Source organism: Larus michahellis, chromosome 6 (genome assembly GCF_964199755.1).
Source record: "Larus michahellis chromosome 6, bLarMic1.1, whole genome shotgun sequence".
In the NCBI taxonomy this organism is placed as follows: Eukaryota; Metazoa; Chordata; class Aves; order Charadriiformes; family Laridae; genus Larus; species Larus michahellis.
The window spans coordinates 28,497,223-28,516,602 of NC_133901.1; the positions used below are offsets into that span (position 1 = coordinate 28,497,223).

At 46.2% G+C, this 19,380-nt stretch overlaps 2 protein-coding genes across 7 annotated transcripts in view; one reads left to right on the forward strand and one right to left on the reverse strand.

Moving 5' to 3' along the window:
- The first annotated feature begins 573 nt into the window (after nt 1-573).
- Nucleotides 574-10,615, forward strand: UTS2B (urotensin 2B). 2 transcript variants are annotated; one of them, XM_074591932.1, is made up of 5 exons: nt 574-864; nt 3,155-3,256; nt 6,781-6,818; nt 8,134-8,227; nt 9,981-10,615. In XM_074591932.1, the coding sequence occupies exons 1-5, from the start codon at nt 741-743 to the stop codon at nt 10,004-10,006; spliced, it is 384 nt and encodes a 127-aa protein (XP_074448033.1). In that variant the 5' UTR covers nt 574-740; the 3' UTR covers nt 10,007-10,615. The 2 variants fall into 2 exon arrangements, with proteins under 2 accessions (XP_074448033.1, XP_074448032.1); XM_074591931.1 differs by having other exon boundaries at nt 714-894; nt 9,981-10,613.
- Nucleotides 10,616-12,487: 1,872 nt separating this feature from the next.
- Nucleotides 12,488-19,380, reverse strand: part of OSTN (osteocrin) — a 104,410-nt gene continuing 97,517 nt past the window's right edge. For 3 of the 5 annotated variants that reach the window (XM_074591248.1, XM_074591247.1, XM_074591250.1), the window contains exons 3-5: nt 19,048-19,265; nt 15,318-15,397; nt 12,488-14,999 (exon numbers count right to left, since the gene is read on the reverse strand). In XM_074591248.1, the coding sequence (XP_074447349.1) occupies nt 14,977-14,999; nt 15,318-15,397; nt 19,048-19,265 (321 nt within the window). In that variant the 3' untranslated portion in view covers nt 12,488-14,976. Of the gene's footprint in view, nt 15,000-15,300; nt 15,398-19,047; nt 19,266-19,380 lie in introns of all 5 variants that reach the window. The other 2 variants (XM_074591251.1, XM_074591252.1) reach the window with 1 other exon arrangement.

Below are 19,380 nucleotides of genomic sequence, written 5' to 3' on the forward strand. Positions count from 1 at the left end.
AGCCAGCATCTGACCTTCCACTTCTTTTTTTTCCCCCAGAAAAAATGAAGACTGTTGCCCATCCTTGATGTATTCCATATCTGCTGCCAAATGTTCACTCCCCCTCTCAGACACAATCCCAAAATAGGGTGTGATGCCTTTTCCGTTGACAAAGCCATAAGTCACGGTGAGCGAGACTCACTCAACATCCTCCAATCAGTTAAATGAAAAGAGCTCTCCCCCTCTGTTTCCCACCACTTCAGCACTCATTATGTCTCACATTAATTAATATAGGCACTAGGAAGTGAGATGATATATTACAAAAACCCATTAACCTGATTCTGTCCAAACTGGTGACATACAGCAACTGGTACGTTAGACAAATCTTCCTCGCTAATGTGGGAGTCCTCATGTCTGAACTCTGTTAAAGCAGTAGCCCCCAAAAAAATATTTTTAATGTACGTAGGTATGGAACGTATATCCGTGTGCATGGATCGTGCGTGCCTGTGGGAACATCAGAATTCATTAAATCAGTCTGATATGAGATATATTGAACAGGTTCCATCTGACGTCTGTTACTGGGTTGTTCTGTCCACTCCCAAAGGAGTGAATCATATTGACAGGTTGAATTATATCTCAAGAGATATTTTTCTCCCCTCCTCCAAAGGCCATTTGCAATCACGGCACATCCACTGCCTCTTAAAAGTGAGCTCATCTGGCACTGGGTTGCATTGAAGTCCTCCACTGTGCCTGAAGGAAGAATGCTTTTGGGTGGTGGGAACATGGAGAAGATGTGGTCTGTCCAGCTGTCCCTTGGAGTGCTAACCATCTTGACCATGACTGCGTATCTCCCATCTACACATGGGGAGCCTTTTTTACTACAAGGTAAGCTGGAATACAGACTAGATGACACAGGTAGGTGGTTATCTTTTTGCTTTGCTTTGCTGCTTGTCATGGCCATGCAACACTTGCTTATCCATAAAAGAAAAGAAAATGAGCTATACTAAACAATCAATTAACTTGGGTACTACCCAGAGACTGGTTCATATTAGCATGAGCTAAAGCTGTCCTTCTGGTCTGCAGCTGGTCGTATGACACATTCTGCTAATCAGTAAAAATATCAGATCTGGTGAAATCTGGTAAGGGTAGCTCTTTCTTTCCCAAAAGAAAATTTCCAAGGAAAAACATTAAAATATCAGAGAGTAGCAATTCCAGTATGCACCATATGAGATTTGACAGCTCATAAATGTCAGTAGTAGGGTGCTGCTGAACTTTTTTTATTCACAAAACTTCTTTTTATATGTTCTTCTCCCATAATTTAAATTAATCTTAGCTTGAACTTATTCTGCAGGGAAATGTCAATCATTAATCTTCTTTCTTAAAGAGACTTGGCAGTACAAAAAAAAAAAAGGAGCAGCTAAATATAGGCTTGAAAATAACATTGCTTTTCAAATGATTTTTCCCGTTATATCACCTATTTATTTTCATAATGACAACCAAAACATTCCTGAGGCCACTCTATCTAAATACTGCTTCTGTTTAGTTTTTACTAGAGTGTTTATGGGGTGTTTTTTTTTTTCTGTAGCAAATCCCCCAAATGACTAAAAGTAGCTATTTTAAAATCATAACTGTCTTCCAGACTTAGGAATGAGGTTTACAGCACTCCACGCTAACTGCAAGTTTTACATAGTGTGTAGCTCTGCTAATTCCCTCAGGTTTATTTCCAGAGATCGCAATCAGGATCAGCGGCTTCAGCCGCAGCGTGAGGCAGGGTTGAGGCTGGGCAAATTCTTGGAGCATCACTTTGGCCAGAGCCCCTCCGCTTCTGCAGATTTATGTGACTTTAGCTAACGGAGCTGATTATGTGACTTTAGCTAACGGAGCTGATTCCCACATACTCTTGAGCATCCTTAAAACTCATCTGGTACAATGTTTTGTCTCAAGTGTACCAAAAATAATTGCATCCATCCCGTCACAGCTATGTAGGGCTGATGGCTATACGAGACCATTTTCTCCTTTTTCACCTCCTTGAAGGGAGTGAGAGGAAGCCCTAAAGATCCTGGAAGAAGACAAAATAAGCCTTTCTGCATAATTTCCTCGTTTTTTCCATGGATTCCGTTGGCATCTTCTAGGGCTTTGTAGCGTAGGAGTGTTCAGACCAAAGATTTTGGGGAATGGTCGTTCTCTCTGTAAAGTGTGGCTCCCATTCTGTCATTCTCAAAATTGAATGCAATACTCAAGTTTCAGATAATTCTGGAAATCTGTTCAGCAGAGCTGGGTGGGTCTCAGAGCCTTCGGAGCTCTGATTAGTCCCATCCCCTGTGTCCGTTGGTTTCTGCTGAACCCTTGACCTTCACAACCATTCATTTGAGGGCATAGCCACAACCACTAAAGCAAAACCACTGAGAAAGCTCCCTAAAGGGGCCTCATAGAGAGGTCCAAATTGCTTTAGGACAGCAGCTTGGGGAGGTTTTTCCTGGAAAACAGAAAAATTCTGCGTGGCCTACAGCTACTGTAAGAGGCTTCCTTGGGGATAAAGATGCTCGCTTTAAACTCCTCCACACTTTGGCTCTGTTCAGGAAGAATCCTTTAATACCACTGGCAATCAGATATAGCAGCCCCAAGGCTGAGTAAGTGCGAGAATAGACTGTGGGGCTGTAGGGCTTTTCAGCTGTGGTACCCACGCATCAGCCCTCATGAGGAGCGAGTTCCCACCTCTGTTGGCCCCGGGAAGGTGGATGGTCTGAGTCGGGGGAACATTTGCGGTTTTGAGAAGAGGATCTTGTGGGTCGCTGTCTGGCTTTGCAGAGGCATCAGCTACATCTGCCTTGCAGAAGAAGTCAGGACTCTCTAAATCAAGGTGATGTCTCCGTCTCTCTGCAGCCAGCCATGTTGATGAGGCTGCAGTGAGACTGGCCAGCAGCCCAGAGCTGGCAGGGATGGCCGCCCCATCCTGCAGCCTTTCACTGCGCAGCCCTCACTGCCTGGACATTTCATTCTGTTCTCACACATCTTCCTCTTCCCCCAGACTCCTTCCACCCTGACAAAGGGCTGACAGGAGACTTTTCCCTTCCACTTCTTCGCCTTCTTCATTATTGTTTTAATGCTGGGGGCTGGAGGGTGCACCCTTTTTTTTTCATTGGAGATTGAGAAAGGTGTGTTTTATGTGCCGCAGAGAACCGAGTGCTTCCGGAGAGAGAAGACACAAATCATGAGGACACACTGCTGACTCTGCTTCTTAATAAGAAACTCGCATGGCGGAGACCGGAAAATATTGGTAAGAGAAGGGGATGGGAGATTTCAGCTTCTTGAATCTGTGTTTGCATGAATGCAAGGAACCCGCTCCTCAGGTTCCTCAGAAATACCAGCTGCTCAGAAAGTGGAAGCATCCAGCATGGTGCCTACACATGATTAATGTCAGATGTTCTCCATCACGAGGATCCTGGACCTGCCTTTACAATGCCACGTAAAACTGCCCAAAACCATGTACCTTAGATCCTCAGACACTCAGCACTGAACTGGGAAGGGAACCGAGCTGGGAAGGGAGCATGTTTGTGCACAGAATAGCAAGAAGAGATGCTGCTGAGTCCCTGTGCCTCTGCTACCCCTGAGACGTTTTATGCTATGCCTGGGGCATGGGTCAGCCTTGGGAGTCACCTCTCCACCCACACCCAGTACAGCCCCACGCGCCTTTGAGACACAGCTCAGTGTCTTGCTGGTAAAACCAGCAGCATCTTGTGAGCACACAGGGCAGTGCGGCGGCATCAAGATTTTGCAGAGATCATATGGCTGAGATCCCTTGGGGTCAGGTGTAAGTTGGGACAAGGGTGGTGGCAGCTCCTGTCTGAGCCAGAGCCTCCGCTACTGCTGGAAGAAGTTGAGACAACGGGCTTTTCCCACACAGCCAAGAGGAGGAGGCTTTTCCTGTCTGTGGTCTGTGAACAGACACCAAATTTAAAGCCACTCACACGTGGCTAAACTCAGACCCGCTGAAGAGAAATTTGGGCTTTCCATGACACTACGCACAGCCATCACAAGCACCATGTGGATTACAGGGGTCAGCTATTCCCACGGCCACCACAGCCTGGGGAGGGTTTGGACCATATGTGGTGGTCTCAGAGCGGGAAGCTGCTCTTTCCTGTGAAAACAGTCGAGAATAGGGCTCGGCAAAAATTTTATTATGAAAATCCATTCATCAAAATCACTCAGTGCTCTTCTCCAGCCCCTTGTTAATGCAGTGAGGCAGTGGTTGGACAATCCTGGGACAAATAAACAAACACAAATAAATCAAGTCCTTATACTAACAAAGGCATTCTTCTTGCAAAGGGGATGCATTCAAAAAATAACATTTTTATGATTGGTTTATGGATTATTGCACTTATTACTCCTAGAGGAAAGGCTGCATTTTATGCCAGACAATTGAATATAATGAATCTCTGAGCAGAGCACAGACAGAGGATTTACAGCAGGCAGTTTCTCAAGGCTTCATCCATAAATTAACTTCCTTCTCCCTGCCTGAGATAATCTGTTCCAAATTTTGACCGCTGATCATTTCCTATTCATAGCAGTCATTGGCGAAGCTTATGGTTTGTGGAAAGCTGAGCCAAAATCGGCACTTGAAACTCTGAAAGAGGTAAAAATGTGTAGAATAATAATAATAATAATAATAATAATAATAATAATAATAATAATAATAATAATAATAATAATAATAATAATCTCTTAAGCAGCACTTTTCACTTGCAGATACGCAGGCCTGGCTGCCTCTGTCTTACGGATATGTAAAGACATGCTTAAAAGGAATCTGCCTGAGGTCATTGCTGGCAGTGCCAGGAACAGAGCCCCCACCTCCTGACTCCCAGCCCATCCCCGTCCCCGTCCTGTCTCTCAAACCGAGCCCTGATGCAATAGATTTGTTTAGGAACTGCTACTTTTTCTGTTGGATTAATATCTGTCAGAAAATACTCAGGATTTTTCAACTGAGACGGAGGCAGCTCTTTCTTGGCACCCTCCTGCTCAGTTTCAAACATTAAAAAAAAAAAAAGCCCAAGTCTGGCAATGTGTCAGTGTGCTGCGGTCTTATCTGAAACCTATCTTATCTGAAATCTTATCTGAAATCAAGGGGAATTATATCCTAAATCCCCTCGGAGATGCAGACCAACGCCTGCTGCCACGTTAAGAGCAGACAAAGGAGGCAGCTCCAGGGCTGTTTTTTGGCTTTCTTGTGGGGCCCAGCAGAGACATTCTTTAGCTCTTTTCTGGCTCTTCTACTTATTTTAGTGCATTTTTTTCTCAAACTGGCACTTAAAGCCAGCTGATCACTTTGCGTTCCCCTCCCAGGAGAACTGCTGTAGTCCAGTCACTCAGTTTTGACTGAGCTCATTTTGCCACGGTGCTTTCCATTGTTTCATCTATCTTATTAAAAAAAAAAAATACCTGTTTTTGACATCAATTTGAATCTGGAATAAGGTCCCCCAGTCCTCAAGAGGAGTGAGACTGAAATCCCCCCATCCCTTCCTGCAGCCTTCCCTATTGCTAGTCCAATTCAGCCAGAGGTTTTAGATCCCATTCACAGGCACCTAACTCTCCCCTTGTCCTGGATGGGATATCTCAGGGCAGTTTGTTCATCCATCTGCACAGTTTTTTGACAATCGTCTAGTATAGTACTGCTCCACCTTGAGATCTCTAAGTCTGATCTATGAAGCTGGTCCCCAGGCCCCCGTGCTCCCCTAACATTTAGAAGTGTGGAGTCGGTGCACTCACTGCTATGTTACTTTTCCTGTTGTTCCACTCTGCCAACCCTGATGTTTGCTTACTTATAAAGCAATAAGTTATGCTAGGCTAAATCTGTGTCTTCTGACTTCTGACTGCGTGGGTGACGTGAGGATAAACAAGTCTTAAAGGAAGCAATGGGAGTTCATATAAATGGGAGTTCTGGGCTCCCCGGTTCAAGAGGGACAGGGAACTGCTGGAGAGGGTGCAGCAAAGGGCTACCAAGATGATTAGGGCACTGAACACCTCTCTTATGAAGAAAGGCTGAGGGATTTGGGTCTCTTCAGTCTGGAAAAAAGATGACTGAGGAGGGATCTTATCAACACTTATGAATACTTTAAGGGTGGGTGTCAGGAGGATGGGGCCAGGCTCTTTTCAGTGGTGCCCAGCGACAGGACAAGAGGGAATGGGCACAAACTTGAGCACAGGAAGTACCACCTAAACATGAGAAGGAACTTGTTTACTTTGAGGGTGGCAGAGCACTGGAACAGGCTGCCCAGAGAGGTGGTGGAGTCTCTGGAGATGTTCCAAACCCGCCTGGACACGTTCCTGTGTGACCTGCTCTGGGTGACCCTGCTCTGGCAGGGGGGTTGGAGCAGATGATCTCCAGAGGTCCCTTCCAACCCTGTGGTTCTATGTTTCTATGATATAAAAGGCCAGTGACAGAAAAGCCAGCATTAGGGATTTGCTGTTACCAAGATAAAAATCAAAAAGCAGCAGAGAGGTTCACCTGAGCTGGTATCACACAGTATGTGACCTTGTTGGGCCAACTCCCCTAGAGCCTGGGCAATGATGAAGAAGCCTCCCTTGTAATGGAGAATTAGGATAAAGTCCCATAGAATTCAGTAGAAAAAGCACACTATTCTGCCACTGTTTCTGCTACCATAGATTTGGAGATCACCATCAGGAAATAAATGGTAACTAGGTCTTTTTTTGTCAACAACTGAAGAGCTTAAATGAAGAAACTGTTTTGGATTTGAACCTTGGGAAGCAATGCAGATGCTGATGTTACTCTCTCCCTTCTTGCAGACTGGGAGCTGGCAAAGAAGTTTGAAGAGCTTGAACAGGTGAGAGGAGCAAATGCAGAGACACATATATACATACTGTTGCATGAATAGCTAAACAACTGTGCATGTTGTCTTTATGCCCTATTCTTCTGTCTTTACATCCTGCTGCTCTTCACTCTGCAGCTATAATGTAAGCGTGTATCACACAAAGGGAAAAGCAGAACTTGGGCTAAATAGTTGTGCAAGCTGGAAAAGATAAGAAGCAAGTAAGGCTATAGACCAGTGCAATAAAGGCTGAGGCAGCTCTTGCCTCTGCCACCAGTGAAAGGCTAGCAAAGGCCAAGACAGGAAAAAAAGAGATGCCAAAGGAAGTCTCCATGGAAGAAAAGAGAGGGAGAAGGGGAGGCCTTGCTGCCTTCCTAGGCGTTGCAGCAGCTGGATGCATCTGATAACGGGCTGAAGTTAGAGGGATAGCCACTGCACACTCCATCCAGACTGATTTTCATTTGGGCTCTTCACTAGTAAGGGAGGCGCTGCCCGGGGTCAGAGCCCTGTGGTGCTGTGTGGAGTGTGCACAGACACAGATAGCAAGAGGATGCCCCATCCCACACCGCGTTCACAGGAACAGGGAAAGGTGCGCAGCAACCTTGATACGGGCCCCACCGTGCCCCAAACCCCGCAGGCAGTGGAAACCTTTTTTCCCCTTTGTCAAGCTAGGTCCAGCTGTTTGCGTGGATCCTGAAGGTCCTGCTGGGTTCCACTTGGCACTTTTCACTTCAAACTGAAAATCCACAGTGCGGCATGCCAGACGGAAGGCTGCCAGCTCCTACCCTAGCCCCTTGCTCCAGTGCTGAGGCTGTGGCTTCCTGGCAGAAATGCTGCCAGAGCAGAAGTCTAGATGATGGCCACAGATGCTCCCAGTCTACTAGAAAAGAGTAGCTACAGATAGAGAAGAAATACTGTGGACTTTCCGCATTATAACCCAGGGAAGTTAGCGAGGGCTGGGGGGAAGGAAGGGGAGGGACAACCCAGAGCAGTGGAGAAGCGATGCTGTCTGCTGCAGTGGGTGGATACCTGGAGACCTCCTGCCCCAGCACTGACTCGACTCTTACTAGTGCAATATCCTTCTACACAGCCTCTTCTCCACAGGGGTTTGCACCCTGGGGTGGAGGGGAAGAGGAATGGGTGCCTACACCCTGTGGTGCTGCCACAAAACAAGTGGCTCAGTGAAGGAGCACGTGCTCCACGGCAGATCCTCCTGGAATGATCCTGCTCCACGGAAAATCCTGTCCCTTGTGGTGCTGCTGGCAGCCAGGCTGCCTGTACCTCCTGCATGATGGGGCATTTGTTTACTGCTGTGTTTGTTTTTAAACAGCTGGAGAAATTGAAGGATCAGCTCTCAACTGAGGAAGGGTCAGAGGTGGCCTACGCCTTGGAAAGTCTCTCCGCATCCCAGCCCAAAAAACGCGGTACGTTTTGGGTTAGAGCCCTGCAGCCACCCTGTCCAGCTCTCATCTCCAGGGCTTCCTTTGTGCAACAAAGACAGGGACAGTAAACATGCCCCAAATATGCTGAAAAAACAGGTTGGCAGCTTTTCTAGCAGTCCTGACCCTCTCTTATTAATGGCTGGCTGGTTTAGCAGCTGGTGAGGAGGACTGTGTACCCAGCCCTGCCCGCTGTCAGGGCAGATCCACCGGGTCTGCTCACCAAGGACCCCACTGGAGGCAGTCAGCGTTGCATCCCCCCGTTCACAGCGGAACATGGGGCTATACGGGCAACTAGTGCCTGTCCTGGAGGAGGTGAGTTCTGTAGGAACACGTCCCCGCAGTGGAATCCTCACTTCGCTCTGGGCACAAAGCTAGTCCTGCAGGCATAATGAGGCATGTGGAGTGCATGCATTCCCCGCTGCCAAGGTCACTGCCTTCCTACAGACTGAAAAGGAGAGCTTGTTTGTGCTGCTGAAAAGCAGCTAAAAAGGATGTGGAAATCAACCAAGAATGCAGGGAGCTAAGATCTGCTAGGTCCCCCAGTTGGTCTCCAAGCTTTGTCCAGCCTGTATCCAGCAACTCAGGGGCATATTGCACCAGTGCTCCTGCAAGGCTGCTCCTGACAAGCGCATGGACAACGCCATTCACGCTGGCTATCAGTGGATTCCTCCACAAAGCACTGGCAGCTGTAAACCAGAAGTCACTGATGACGGATCTCGCCTAAAAACAAAAGAGCTCGTTCTGCCCTTACCCCACACGCTCTGTGCATGTGCAAGCTGACAACCTGCCAGACAGCCAAGAGAAAATCCCTTTGTGCGAGGCTTGCTTAAGTGCTGAGGTGATCCTTGGGCAATCTGCAATTTATAAGCAAGCCTGGAGGCTGTCATTAATTTGGCTAATCTAATTCATGCCCCCACCAGTCTGAAAGGTTCAAACATAGATAAAACAACTTCCCTCTGCCAGGTTTAAATCATTCTGCCAGAAATTAAAGCAGAGAACCTTCGCCTTCATCTGAAGTCCTTCCATTGTGGCAGGAGCTCGTGTCTCAGCATGAGCACTGCTGATTCAGTAGAAGCTTCCTCCCAAGATCCCGCTTTCAAAAATCAGGCAGAAATCTCTTCTCATACTCGACAACAGGAGACCCACACAGGATTCAAAGAACAGGGAATGCTGCTGGTACAGCTGTTTTTTCCAGCACCAAAATGTGTATCCTTCCCCTATCTGTTCTTCTTAGAAGATCCCACAGAGATGAGTGTTGTTTGGATGACAGTTAGCGGCAGAACGATAGAGTGACTGGGTTTTTAAAAAAAAAAATTGTAAGGACCAGATCCTGTCTCTCCAAGTCAGTATCCTGCTCTTCCAGTCAGCCACAGGTGAAAAACCCTGCACGCATCTCTGAGGCAGCAACGCTGCTGGCCAGTAGACAGGAAAGGAAAAGCTGATTCCTGATATTGCTGAAGTAAAGCAAAAAGAGGAGCAAATCCTTGTAAATCAAGCAACACGGAAACAACTTTTAGACCCCTTCTTTACACTTTAAGCAGCTAAAAGAAACACCCTCTAAAAGTGTTATATGAAGTCAAAGCTGGTGATTGAGATGTGCCCAGAAGCCACAATGCTGGCTTCACGCCCCAGCTCTCTCAAGACACGGGGCTTTTGAAACCCACTGCAGGGCTAGAGCGGGAAGCTGGAAAAAGTCCCTTGGATGCTAACATCCTTCTCTTGTATCCTTTCCCAGCCTGCTTTTGGAAATACTGCATATGAAGGCTTGCCAGGACCAGAGGATGAAGATGAGCCCTTCCCCAAACTGTCTTGCTGTGTTAAGAGTTTGTTCTGTTCTCTCATTGTGCTGCTAACTCAGATGCCATCCTCCACCATCACACCACAGCCAAATATTACAAGGATGGTGGCAGGTAGCCCGCTACCACTCTCCAGCTTTCCTCCCTTCCAGGTTTAACCTGCCATGATCTTCTACTTGGAACATGCTTCCCAACTCTCCTTGCTGTCCTGCGTGTGCCATTCAGTCTGCTGCCACTGTACATTCTTCCCCTTCTCACCAGGTGCCCACAGGCACCAAACACTCAGTTCCCTGGAGCTTGGGCCTCTGCCCACATCTGCAGACGTTGCTCATGGTCGTGTCTGGGCTTCCCGTCGCCTCCTACGAGCAGGTCTGTGATGACCTAAGGCCCGCTGTTGGGACAGGAAGACAGACTGGGTGTAATGGGAAGGGCAAAGGGCTGCCTGCCTCGGCTTGCTGAGCCACAGCTGTTCCCCGTTGTGTCCTGTCAGCATATACAGTAGGTTTGTGGGAAGACAGGCACGGAAGTCTGGATCCTTTGGATATCTTTCCAATAAAGATTTTCTGTTGCACAGAAGCATGTGCTGTTTTCTTTCTCACCTCTTGCAGAGGCCCAAGGGGCAGCCGCGTTTCCCTTGATGTAGGGTCTTGTTACCCAATGGTTCATGAGAAGTTTACAATGGAAAAAAGGCTCCCATTAAACACCTAGCTATAACAACACAGGCCTGTTTTAACGTGCCTGAGGAAAAGGCACTTCCTTCTGACCAGAACTAGGAATGAGAGTTTGGTCTTCCCCATGGATATGTGTGGGCTGCTGTCCTCGTAGGACTGGGGCAGACCCACTGATTTCTACCTACTCACCCAAAGAGATGCTTTGAGAAGAGTTTTTTGGCTCGCCTGGCTGCTCAGAGCAGATGCTAGCTGGCTTTTTCTACTGCAGAATTACGTCTGCACCGGTCCAAAAGGGAGATTACAATCCATTAGTGGTTCCCACGTATGTTCATCTTAAGTCACGTTGCCTACATTTATTTGCAAAAATAACAAACCATGTTCCCAAAGGTGTAAATTCAGAATAAATCTAAAGGCCACTGATGGTAACTTTGGGGTTTCCAGTGGTGTAAATGAGAGCAGAATCCGGTAGCCACTGTGAATGTGTGGGCTGATTTTGACTGGATTTGAACTGTCTCTCCAGCCCTGTTGAGCTATTTAACTGTAGCCTGCATACTACATATTCTTCAAAACTTTACCTCTCCCAAAGGTGTAATTACCATGTTACATTAATTGCCTTGGGCTCCGGCAAGATGTGCATACACCACAGCAGTACCTTGTATGTACTTCATTAACAGGAGATCTGTTCATCCTATTACAGGCCAAAGCTGGCATCTATGGAGTAAAACCAGCTTGATTATATCAGTGAGGTCTCATGACATGCAAAATACAGTTTGCTGTTAACATTAATTCTTTGCTATTTCCAAAACACATTTCCCATTTTCTGTTGCTTTTGTGGAAGTGAAAAGGTATGCGGGAGCATAATTTCACATATCCTCTCAACAGCACCAAATTCAGGGAAAATTATAGCCTATTGCCAAGAGAAGGGTCTCTCTTTCTTTAAGATTTTGGTGCTGCAGCCGAAAGGGAGGTGTGTTACAAAAGCTGTGTTGAGTGCCCCAAGCTGGTGTTCAGCTCAGATTCTTTCGGCTTGCAGGAAATCCCAGCGCAATGAAAGGCTCCATCTGTCACCTGCTAGCTGTAGCCATGCCTTCCTGACCTGGTGTGACAACTCATCAGTGAGTCAGGAAAAGGAATATGTGGTCTGTGGCTATATAACAGCTTGCTCTGATCCTGAACACAGGAATTCCCTGGAGTGATATGCACCATGCTGCTTAGCAGTGATTTTTATCTCACATGGTGTGCTATGTCCTATCAGCAGTTATTTAAGAGCTTATGGTACCCAAACTACCTGGCTATTTCCTCACAGTCACTATATGCTGCTGTGTTAGCTGCTTCTGCTGGAGTGATGAATGGGTGTTGAATGCAATTCATTTATTAATTCGGAGCAAAGGCGGGGATGCGCTCTCTAGTCTCACTCTCAGCATGTCACTGGAGGGGTCCTGTCCTTTCTCCTAAACACACAGAACAGAAACTCTTCCTCAGGTGCCACCTCCACATCATGGCTGCTCACACCTCACCCATGCTTGGGCAGTCACTCTTGCTAAAGTTAATGACCCACAGGCAATAATTAAAGGGATTTCCCTTAGACATTCTAGTAGACCATGTTGATTTATTAGCATAAAATCCTCACAGGCATCTGAATGGATTTGCAAACAGCCAGCACAGGGCAAATCTAGCGTGCAACGGATGCTGGAGTATATCCTCATTTCACATTTGTTGACTTTCATGCTATGCATGCTGACTGAAGCTATCATCTATGAAAACAAATTGTGGGTTTCAGCCTTTCAGACACCATCATATTTTAAAGAGCATCTGCCACTTTATGGATTTTAAAGAGCTCTTTTTGAGCCACAGGAGGTCTCAGTGTGCTCTGTGGCGGATGGAGCAGAGGAACAGAAAGGCTGCTGCTTTCTCCCAAGTAATCCATGCCGTGAGGTGGGAGCCAAGAGCAGGACTGACGCTTCCATCTCCCAGTCCCAAGCGAAACCATCACAGACACCTCTGTCCTGCTTTGCTTTCACATCACCCTTCAGATGGAGGGCATTTCTGCACGCAACTACAGGCTTTAAAACCCAACTTTATTTGGAAGCCCAGGCTAACACCTGCCAACTGTTACAATACTTTTATGATCCAGCAATGCCTTTGCAAAGCTGCTGTGTCAACATTGGATTCCTCTGATCTGAGTCTCCCCAAATATGTCAGGCAATGAATCTGTCCGTGCTGCTTTTGACAGACAGCTGTATAAATGGCCAGGTCTACAACACTTCCATAATCTGCCCTTGCCCCATACATATGGCTGCTTTACAAGCAGATTATTTTCAGACTAGCTGGATGAGCTCAGTGCAATGAGATAACTGTTTACTAAACCGCAGGGCGGGCTCGGCATAGGTGGTGGCAGTGCACTGCAGAGGACAGGGTCTGGGCTTGTCTGCATTTGCCAATTTGCTTCTAGCATGGACAGAAAATCTTGTCTCGCATCAGCCAGTCTACACGCACCCACTCAATCCAGCTCTCAGAGCCTTCACCTGCAAGTTTAAAGGCAGAAAACGAGCAGTGGGACCAGCGGAAAAGCAGGGAGCAAAACCTCAAGATGACCATGGACTTACAGCTCTTCTTTCTTTCTACGGCTTTCAAGATCTTGGTCTGGAAAGCATCTGCAGTGCTTCCCCTCACGGCAAGCATGACAATTCACCTAACTCAGCTAGAGAGTGCTCTGTTTGATGGGATTCACTGGTTTGTGAAGCTGCTGTCAGCAGCATTAGCCTATATCGGAGATGTCAAGAAAAGCAAAGTTTTTTGCAAAGTTTCTCTGGCTGGGCCAGTCCTGGTCTCAGGGCAGGGCTCTAAGCAAGAGGGAAAATGGGAAAGGTCCCTGCTATGGCTGAGCACTGCCCCTCTCAGACATGTATTGGATGCTACCTGCCCTTCTGAGAGGGATCCTCACCTCCCACCATGGCCTGAACAGGAGCAATTGCTCCAAAGTCCTACTCCTCAGAGCAACTTTAACTTCAAAGACTCATTGAATTCCCAACTCCTTTTCTGTAGCTGACTGAGAAGCTGACTGTATTTTTCACCCATTTTGCTAGCCAACAGCCAGGTGCTTTGTGCTTCACAGAAGATCAGGAAATTAACACTTACGTCCTATCTTCAGCCTTACTGGCTGCCTAACTCAGGGTGCTTGGCAAGAATCTTTTTTTTTTTTCTTAGTGCCGCATAATCCCTTTCTCAATGGATCTTCTTTGGTAATTCTAAGGTTGATTTATACCTAAGAATAGCAATCCAAGGAATTTAGCTGACATCGATCAAAGCCCAAGAAGAAGCATGTGAGGTTTAGAAAATGTCAGCTAGGAATCTGAGCATTGAGATGTCAGCAAACAGCTCTTTTCAGCTATATTTTATAATCTGGAAAGAAGTGAAAAGCATGAAACAGGATTTAAGATAACCTGTTTTACTCTGAAGTGGAGAGGACATGTTTACATTTTACCAGAGTGAGAAATTCTTGAACTTTAAGAGTTGGACGTCTGATTGTGCCCCATGCGCTCATCAAGAGGCTAAAATAAGGCATATGATGCAGATGGCTTAGGAAGTAGATGACTTCATATTTGGATGCTATCCTGTGTTATGCCTAGGGAGGAGTGAAATGTATTCGTCAGCTTAGAGGAGGAAACTAGAAGTCTCACCACATTTCAGGATCTGCCATACGATGAAAACATGTCTAAATATGGCGCAGAGATAAGGGAAAGACTACTAAATCACGAGGACAAATACTAAGGTATTGTCATAGTTCTTATTCAAACTCCTAGTGAAGTCAGTAGACATCTTCTCCCAAACAGCAGTTCAAATAATTCTAGGTTTGTCCCATAACTGTTAAATCCTCCCTTCATCTACCACACAAACACCTTCTTGAAAGAAACGTGCAAAGCAAACTGTCTGCTTTTCATGGACTGCTGTTGGCATCTCCGGAAGTTTTATTTTCAATCCAAAAAATCTAACAGTCCTTGCTAGGATAATGAACTTCTGCTAGTTTAAGAAATAAATGCCATGCAACTAAACTATATACATATTTTCTGTTCCCTCCTATCAGTGGCACAGTGCACAACTGTCAGAGCATTCTGACCTGATGAACTGAATTTGTTATTATTTGTAAAATGCAACGTGAAACAGATTTTGCAGGACGTCAGTTCCTTGCGTGTTGAATCTTTAGTCAATGACAAGACATGCTGTGATGCATCTTCTGTATTCCTGAAATGTTTCCAATACAGCATCAATCATTCCGAGCAGAAGTACCTGTAGGCAGAAAAGCAGTAAACATTACATTTTCCCATACCAGAAATGCAAGGCTTGGATAAAACACACTGTAAGGTGATCTACGGGAGATGGAAAATGTTAGAAATACTTGTTTTCTTGCAGGGGGTTTCTAATTTAGGGCATTCAAACTAAATTGACGGTCACAATCCACATTGTAAGAAGCCGTCATTCCCCAAACCATCTTTTCCAAGACCTACTGGCATGACTTGAGTACCTCCACATAACTGAGAAGGGGGGGAGGTTCTCTGAGCCTGCCCACACCGGGAGTACTTTGGCTTACTTGCAGGAACTGCTAACCCTTGGTGTTGCCGAGACGGCTCACTCCGATTCGGTCGAGAGGAACTCCAAACCGTCTCTTAGGCAGCTCAACCGCTTTCCTGCATGGGTTAAAAAAGGAAAGAAGGAGGGAAAGAATGGGGGAAAGACATCATAGGAATAATCAAAATGTTACTACATCTGTGATTCCTCCATTCACCCCACTAAAAACTTTATTGTTGAGGCAGAACAGCTGTGTAGGAGCAGCCAGAGATGCGAGTGTTTAAAAATAAGATGCTTCACATGTCTTACAAAAGAGTAGGCAAGATTGCACCCATTTTACAGACTGGCTGACATTGATCCACTATCCCTGTTTTTATTTGGCAGCAAACAATTCTCAGGTTAACTGCTGTTCATAAAAGAAAGGAGATACACCGCATGTATAAAGAGGAATTGTTTTGTGCGTAGCATCATATAGTTCAAGTGACCCATTAGCGTGGGTCTTCGAAATCTCCAGGGCCAACTGAGGCCAAGGTAAGCAGGGAGGTAGAAAGTGTCGCACAGTAACCGAGGGGACACGTCGGAGGAGCCCTAGCAGGATTTTCCTATGGGGTCTCCTGAAATGCACTGTTCTCAAAATTGTATAGTAGCAACCCTTCGATGAGACAGAAAATGGGAGGGTTTGTTTTGGTTTTTTTTTCCTCCATATGGTACACTTCCTGATGATTTGATGAATGAGGGCATGAGGAAAGTGTGAAAGAAGTTCTCTGCAGGAATATTTTGTTATGATTTCTTTTTAATACAAAAAAGAAGTTTTCCCATCTTAATTCAGGATTTTTGAGCATTTTTTCCACCAGCAGAAGTTTTATTTTAATTAATTGTGAAAACGGTGAGATTTTCTGCAGCTGAGAATAACCTCAACTTTTGCCCTTGGAAATACTTGCCAGAAAAAACGCAGGTCCAAGAGAAACCCTGGAAAACGAACTCTGTTCTCTATCAGCCCTTGTCAAGGAAAATAAATAAGAAATTTTGTTCTTTAAGTTTGCAAACACAAAGTAACTACCAGGAGAGCGTGCTATGGTGCACTTGAGTCCAACTTTAACTGCTAGCACTCCCGTGCTCACTCAGCCTGTGGCTTTGGAGGCTCTGCACACCCTTCACAGGACTATCCGTCTAGTCCATGGTCTCCTCCGAGCAGTCTCCTTCCCTCACACCTCTCGGGCATGGGCCCAGAAGCATCGTTCCAGCATCAGCAGCCCATTTCACGCTGCCCCTTTTCTAGCTACTTTCAGATGAGGTGAAGAAACAGGAACTGACAGTGTAGCACGTACGCAGGGAGCACCACAGGGGTCATGGTGGAGCAGCTGCAGAACATCGCAGATGAAGGGGAGACATTTCTGTAGCCCTCACTGTCCCTTCCTCAAACATCTATGTATCATCCAGCACTGTTGCGCTAAGCAAAGGGCAAGCAAAGGGCAAGCAAGCAACAGGCTGATCCCTGATCCTCAGTCTGTTCCCTCCAGGCCAGCGCTCTTACTCCCCACCCAGGTGTAGGCACAAGCTGGTGGGGGGCAGGTGGGGACAGGCTGCTGGACTCATACTGAGCCTGACTTGATATACAGGGGAATTAATTTCCCAGATTGGATCGGGGGTGGGTTCCGCATCATTAGTTGTAGCATCGCCGTGCTCTGTAGTTAAACAGAGACAGAAATTGTAACCCTGTGCCAAGGGGAAAGGCTGAGCAGGCAGGTTGTGCAGCGGAGCTTCCCCTCTTGCGGCCATCCCGAGCCACGACAGGACAGTCACCGCTCCCTCCCATCTTCCAAACCAGACTGTGCCTATTTCAGCACTTACTGGCGACAGAGTGATGTTTTCTATTTAAAACATCCTTTTCTAAGATTCCCAGAATCTCTTCCTTTCCGTCTGTCTATGGATCTTTCTACATCTTCTGAAGACTTGTGTGTTCTTGCATGCTTTTCCCATGCTTTCAAAGCTTTATAAATCAACGTTGATGAGCAAGATTAGGATCTGGACCCTCCTGTAACTGCTGGGTACCACAACGATGTGTTAAGTGAACTTATATTTCAACTGTACTTTTCCAAAAGTTTCTGCTGTGTTGCCAGGCACCACACACGCTGTATTAATCCAGGGGGCTGAATCTATTTAACAGCTTTCACACTTCAAAAGTCATTTTCTGGTCTCTAAAGGTAACCCTCTCAGCTGGTACAGGAACGGGCCGTTATATACTGTGTGCACGACAGTGACGGGGTGCTCAGTCCTCTGCTTTCCTCCCCTAAGGGCAGCAGCCTCTGCCTGTTTCCACCAAAAGGCAGAGCCTTTCCACTGCTTCGCAGCGCTCATCTGATCTGCGGCCCGTGCTGATGGTAGTGTCTGACTACCAGTGCGGTGATCAAGGCAGCTCAGGTGGTTCTAACAGATGAGTCAACCCCAAACTCCAAAGCTAATCAGCTCCCCCAAAGTGACAATCTCAACTGTGCTGATGAAGCTGGGAAAGGAGGAATTTTGTGCAGTGTGTCGCTCATTTGCATGAGGCTCATTGTTCAGAGAGAAGCTGTTAGAAAACTTAGACAATTTTCGCCACAATTTCCCTTTTCCGTGTTTTTTTTTTTTCTTGTACTGCACGTAGAATGAAACAAGATTTCCACCCAAAAAGCGTGACACAAAGGGGGAATACCACGTACTTTTGCAAAAAAGGCACTGCAGCTTCAAAAATGACCTTGTATTTCTTCCCCTGAAAAGGGAAAACATGCTAAAAAGCAAACAGAGAATGAGCTGATCCTGATCTCTTGAAGACATATACAGAACAGAATAGTTCTACCCAAGGTTTTAAGAATTTCGTGTTTTATCACTTTTTGGCTGCAGTCAAAAAGTCCTAGTAGCAGACCGGGTGGATAAATGGAAAAACAACAAGAAAATATTGCAAAACTCTGCCTGAAAAAAAATACTTGTAACGTTGACTGGCTCTTGTGAATACTTTCCACTTCCAGATTAAGCTTTAAGCATGTTATTAAATACTTTGCGGCATTGGGGATTCCATCCAAAAGAAGACAGTTACCAGAAGAAGGGAACAAGACAGTTAAGCTCTTTCAGATATAGCAAATGGCCCCTTGAGCTTTACCCCAAGCTCACTGGTTCTCCCCAGCCATATCAAGTGTCATTGCTCAGCCCTGTTATAAACATGCTTATTTTCAAACCTGTACTCTGACGGTATTGCTGTACTGCTGTATTGATCAAACCCTGGCTTATCATAAATTGACCAAGGTCTTGAAGCCCATTGTATTAACCGTCTGCCCATTTTCACAGTGTGTTCTTCATCTTGCTATTCAAGACGTGCACACCGTACCTGTTCTTCACCCCAGCCTCGGGAACACCTAGCCCTGCCCCTCTGCTTTTGAACCTCAGGCATATTTTTGCTTGAAATAATCTCATGATCAAAAAGGCCGTTTTGAACTGAATGTTAGCTCACATCAGTGGAAAGAAATGCACTAAAAATGCCTATGCTTGAATGTCCTTTGTTAGCTGTATGGCACTGTAGGGATAAATGAACAAGTGCATGTATTATTCATCACAGCTGAAGGATTACACACCACGCAACCAGAATGGCTTCTGTAGAGAATCTGGTACGCTGATAAGAGGCACCTCACAACAACAGTAAATGTGCTGGTGGCTAAAGCTAACCCATATGTCTCCAGGACACCTACCAACGGCCTTCTGCCAACTTTATCACTGGTAGGAGCACCTAAGAACTTACCTCTGTTTGCCTTTAGCATCCACAGAGGTTGAAGAAATCCTGTCAATCGGGGAGCCAAATCCTGGGAAACTTCTTTTCTTCTTGGTCTCGGTCACCTCATTCTCCAGAGACACCAGCTCATCAAGAAGGAATAGTTTGGCTGCCAGGTTGGTGGCTGACTTCTCTTCACTGGCAGTGGGATGTGCTCCCATGCCTGGAGCAGCAGAAGGTTCCAAAGGCTGCAAAAGAAAGGGGAGGTGTTTGCTTGTTGCCCAAGTTCCAGAAAAACCATTTGAACCAGTGTCACAGCAGCAGTCCTATAAATACAGAATCACTAGGATACTAAACCTGGGC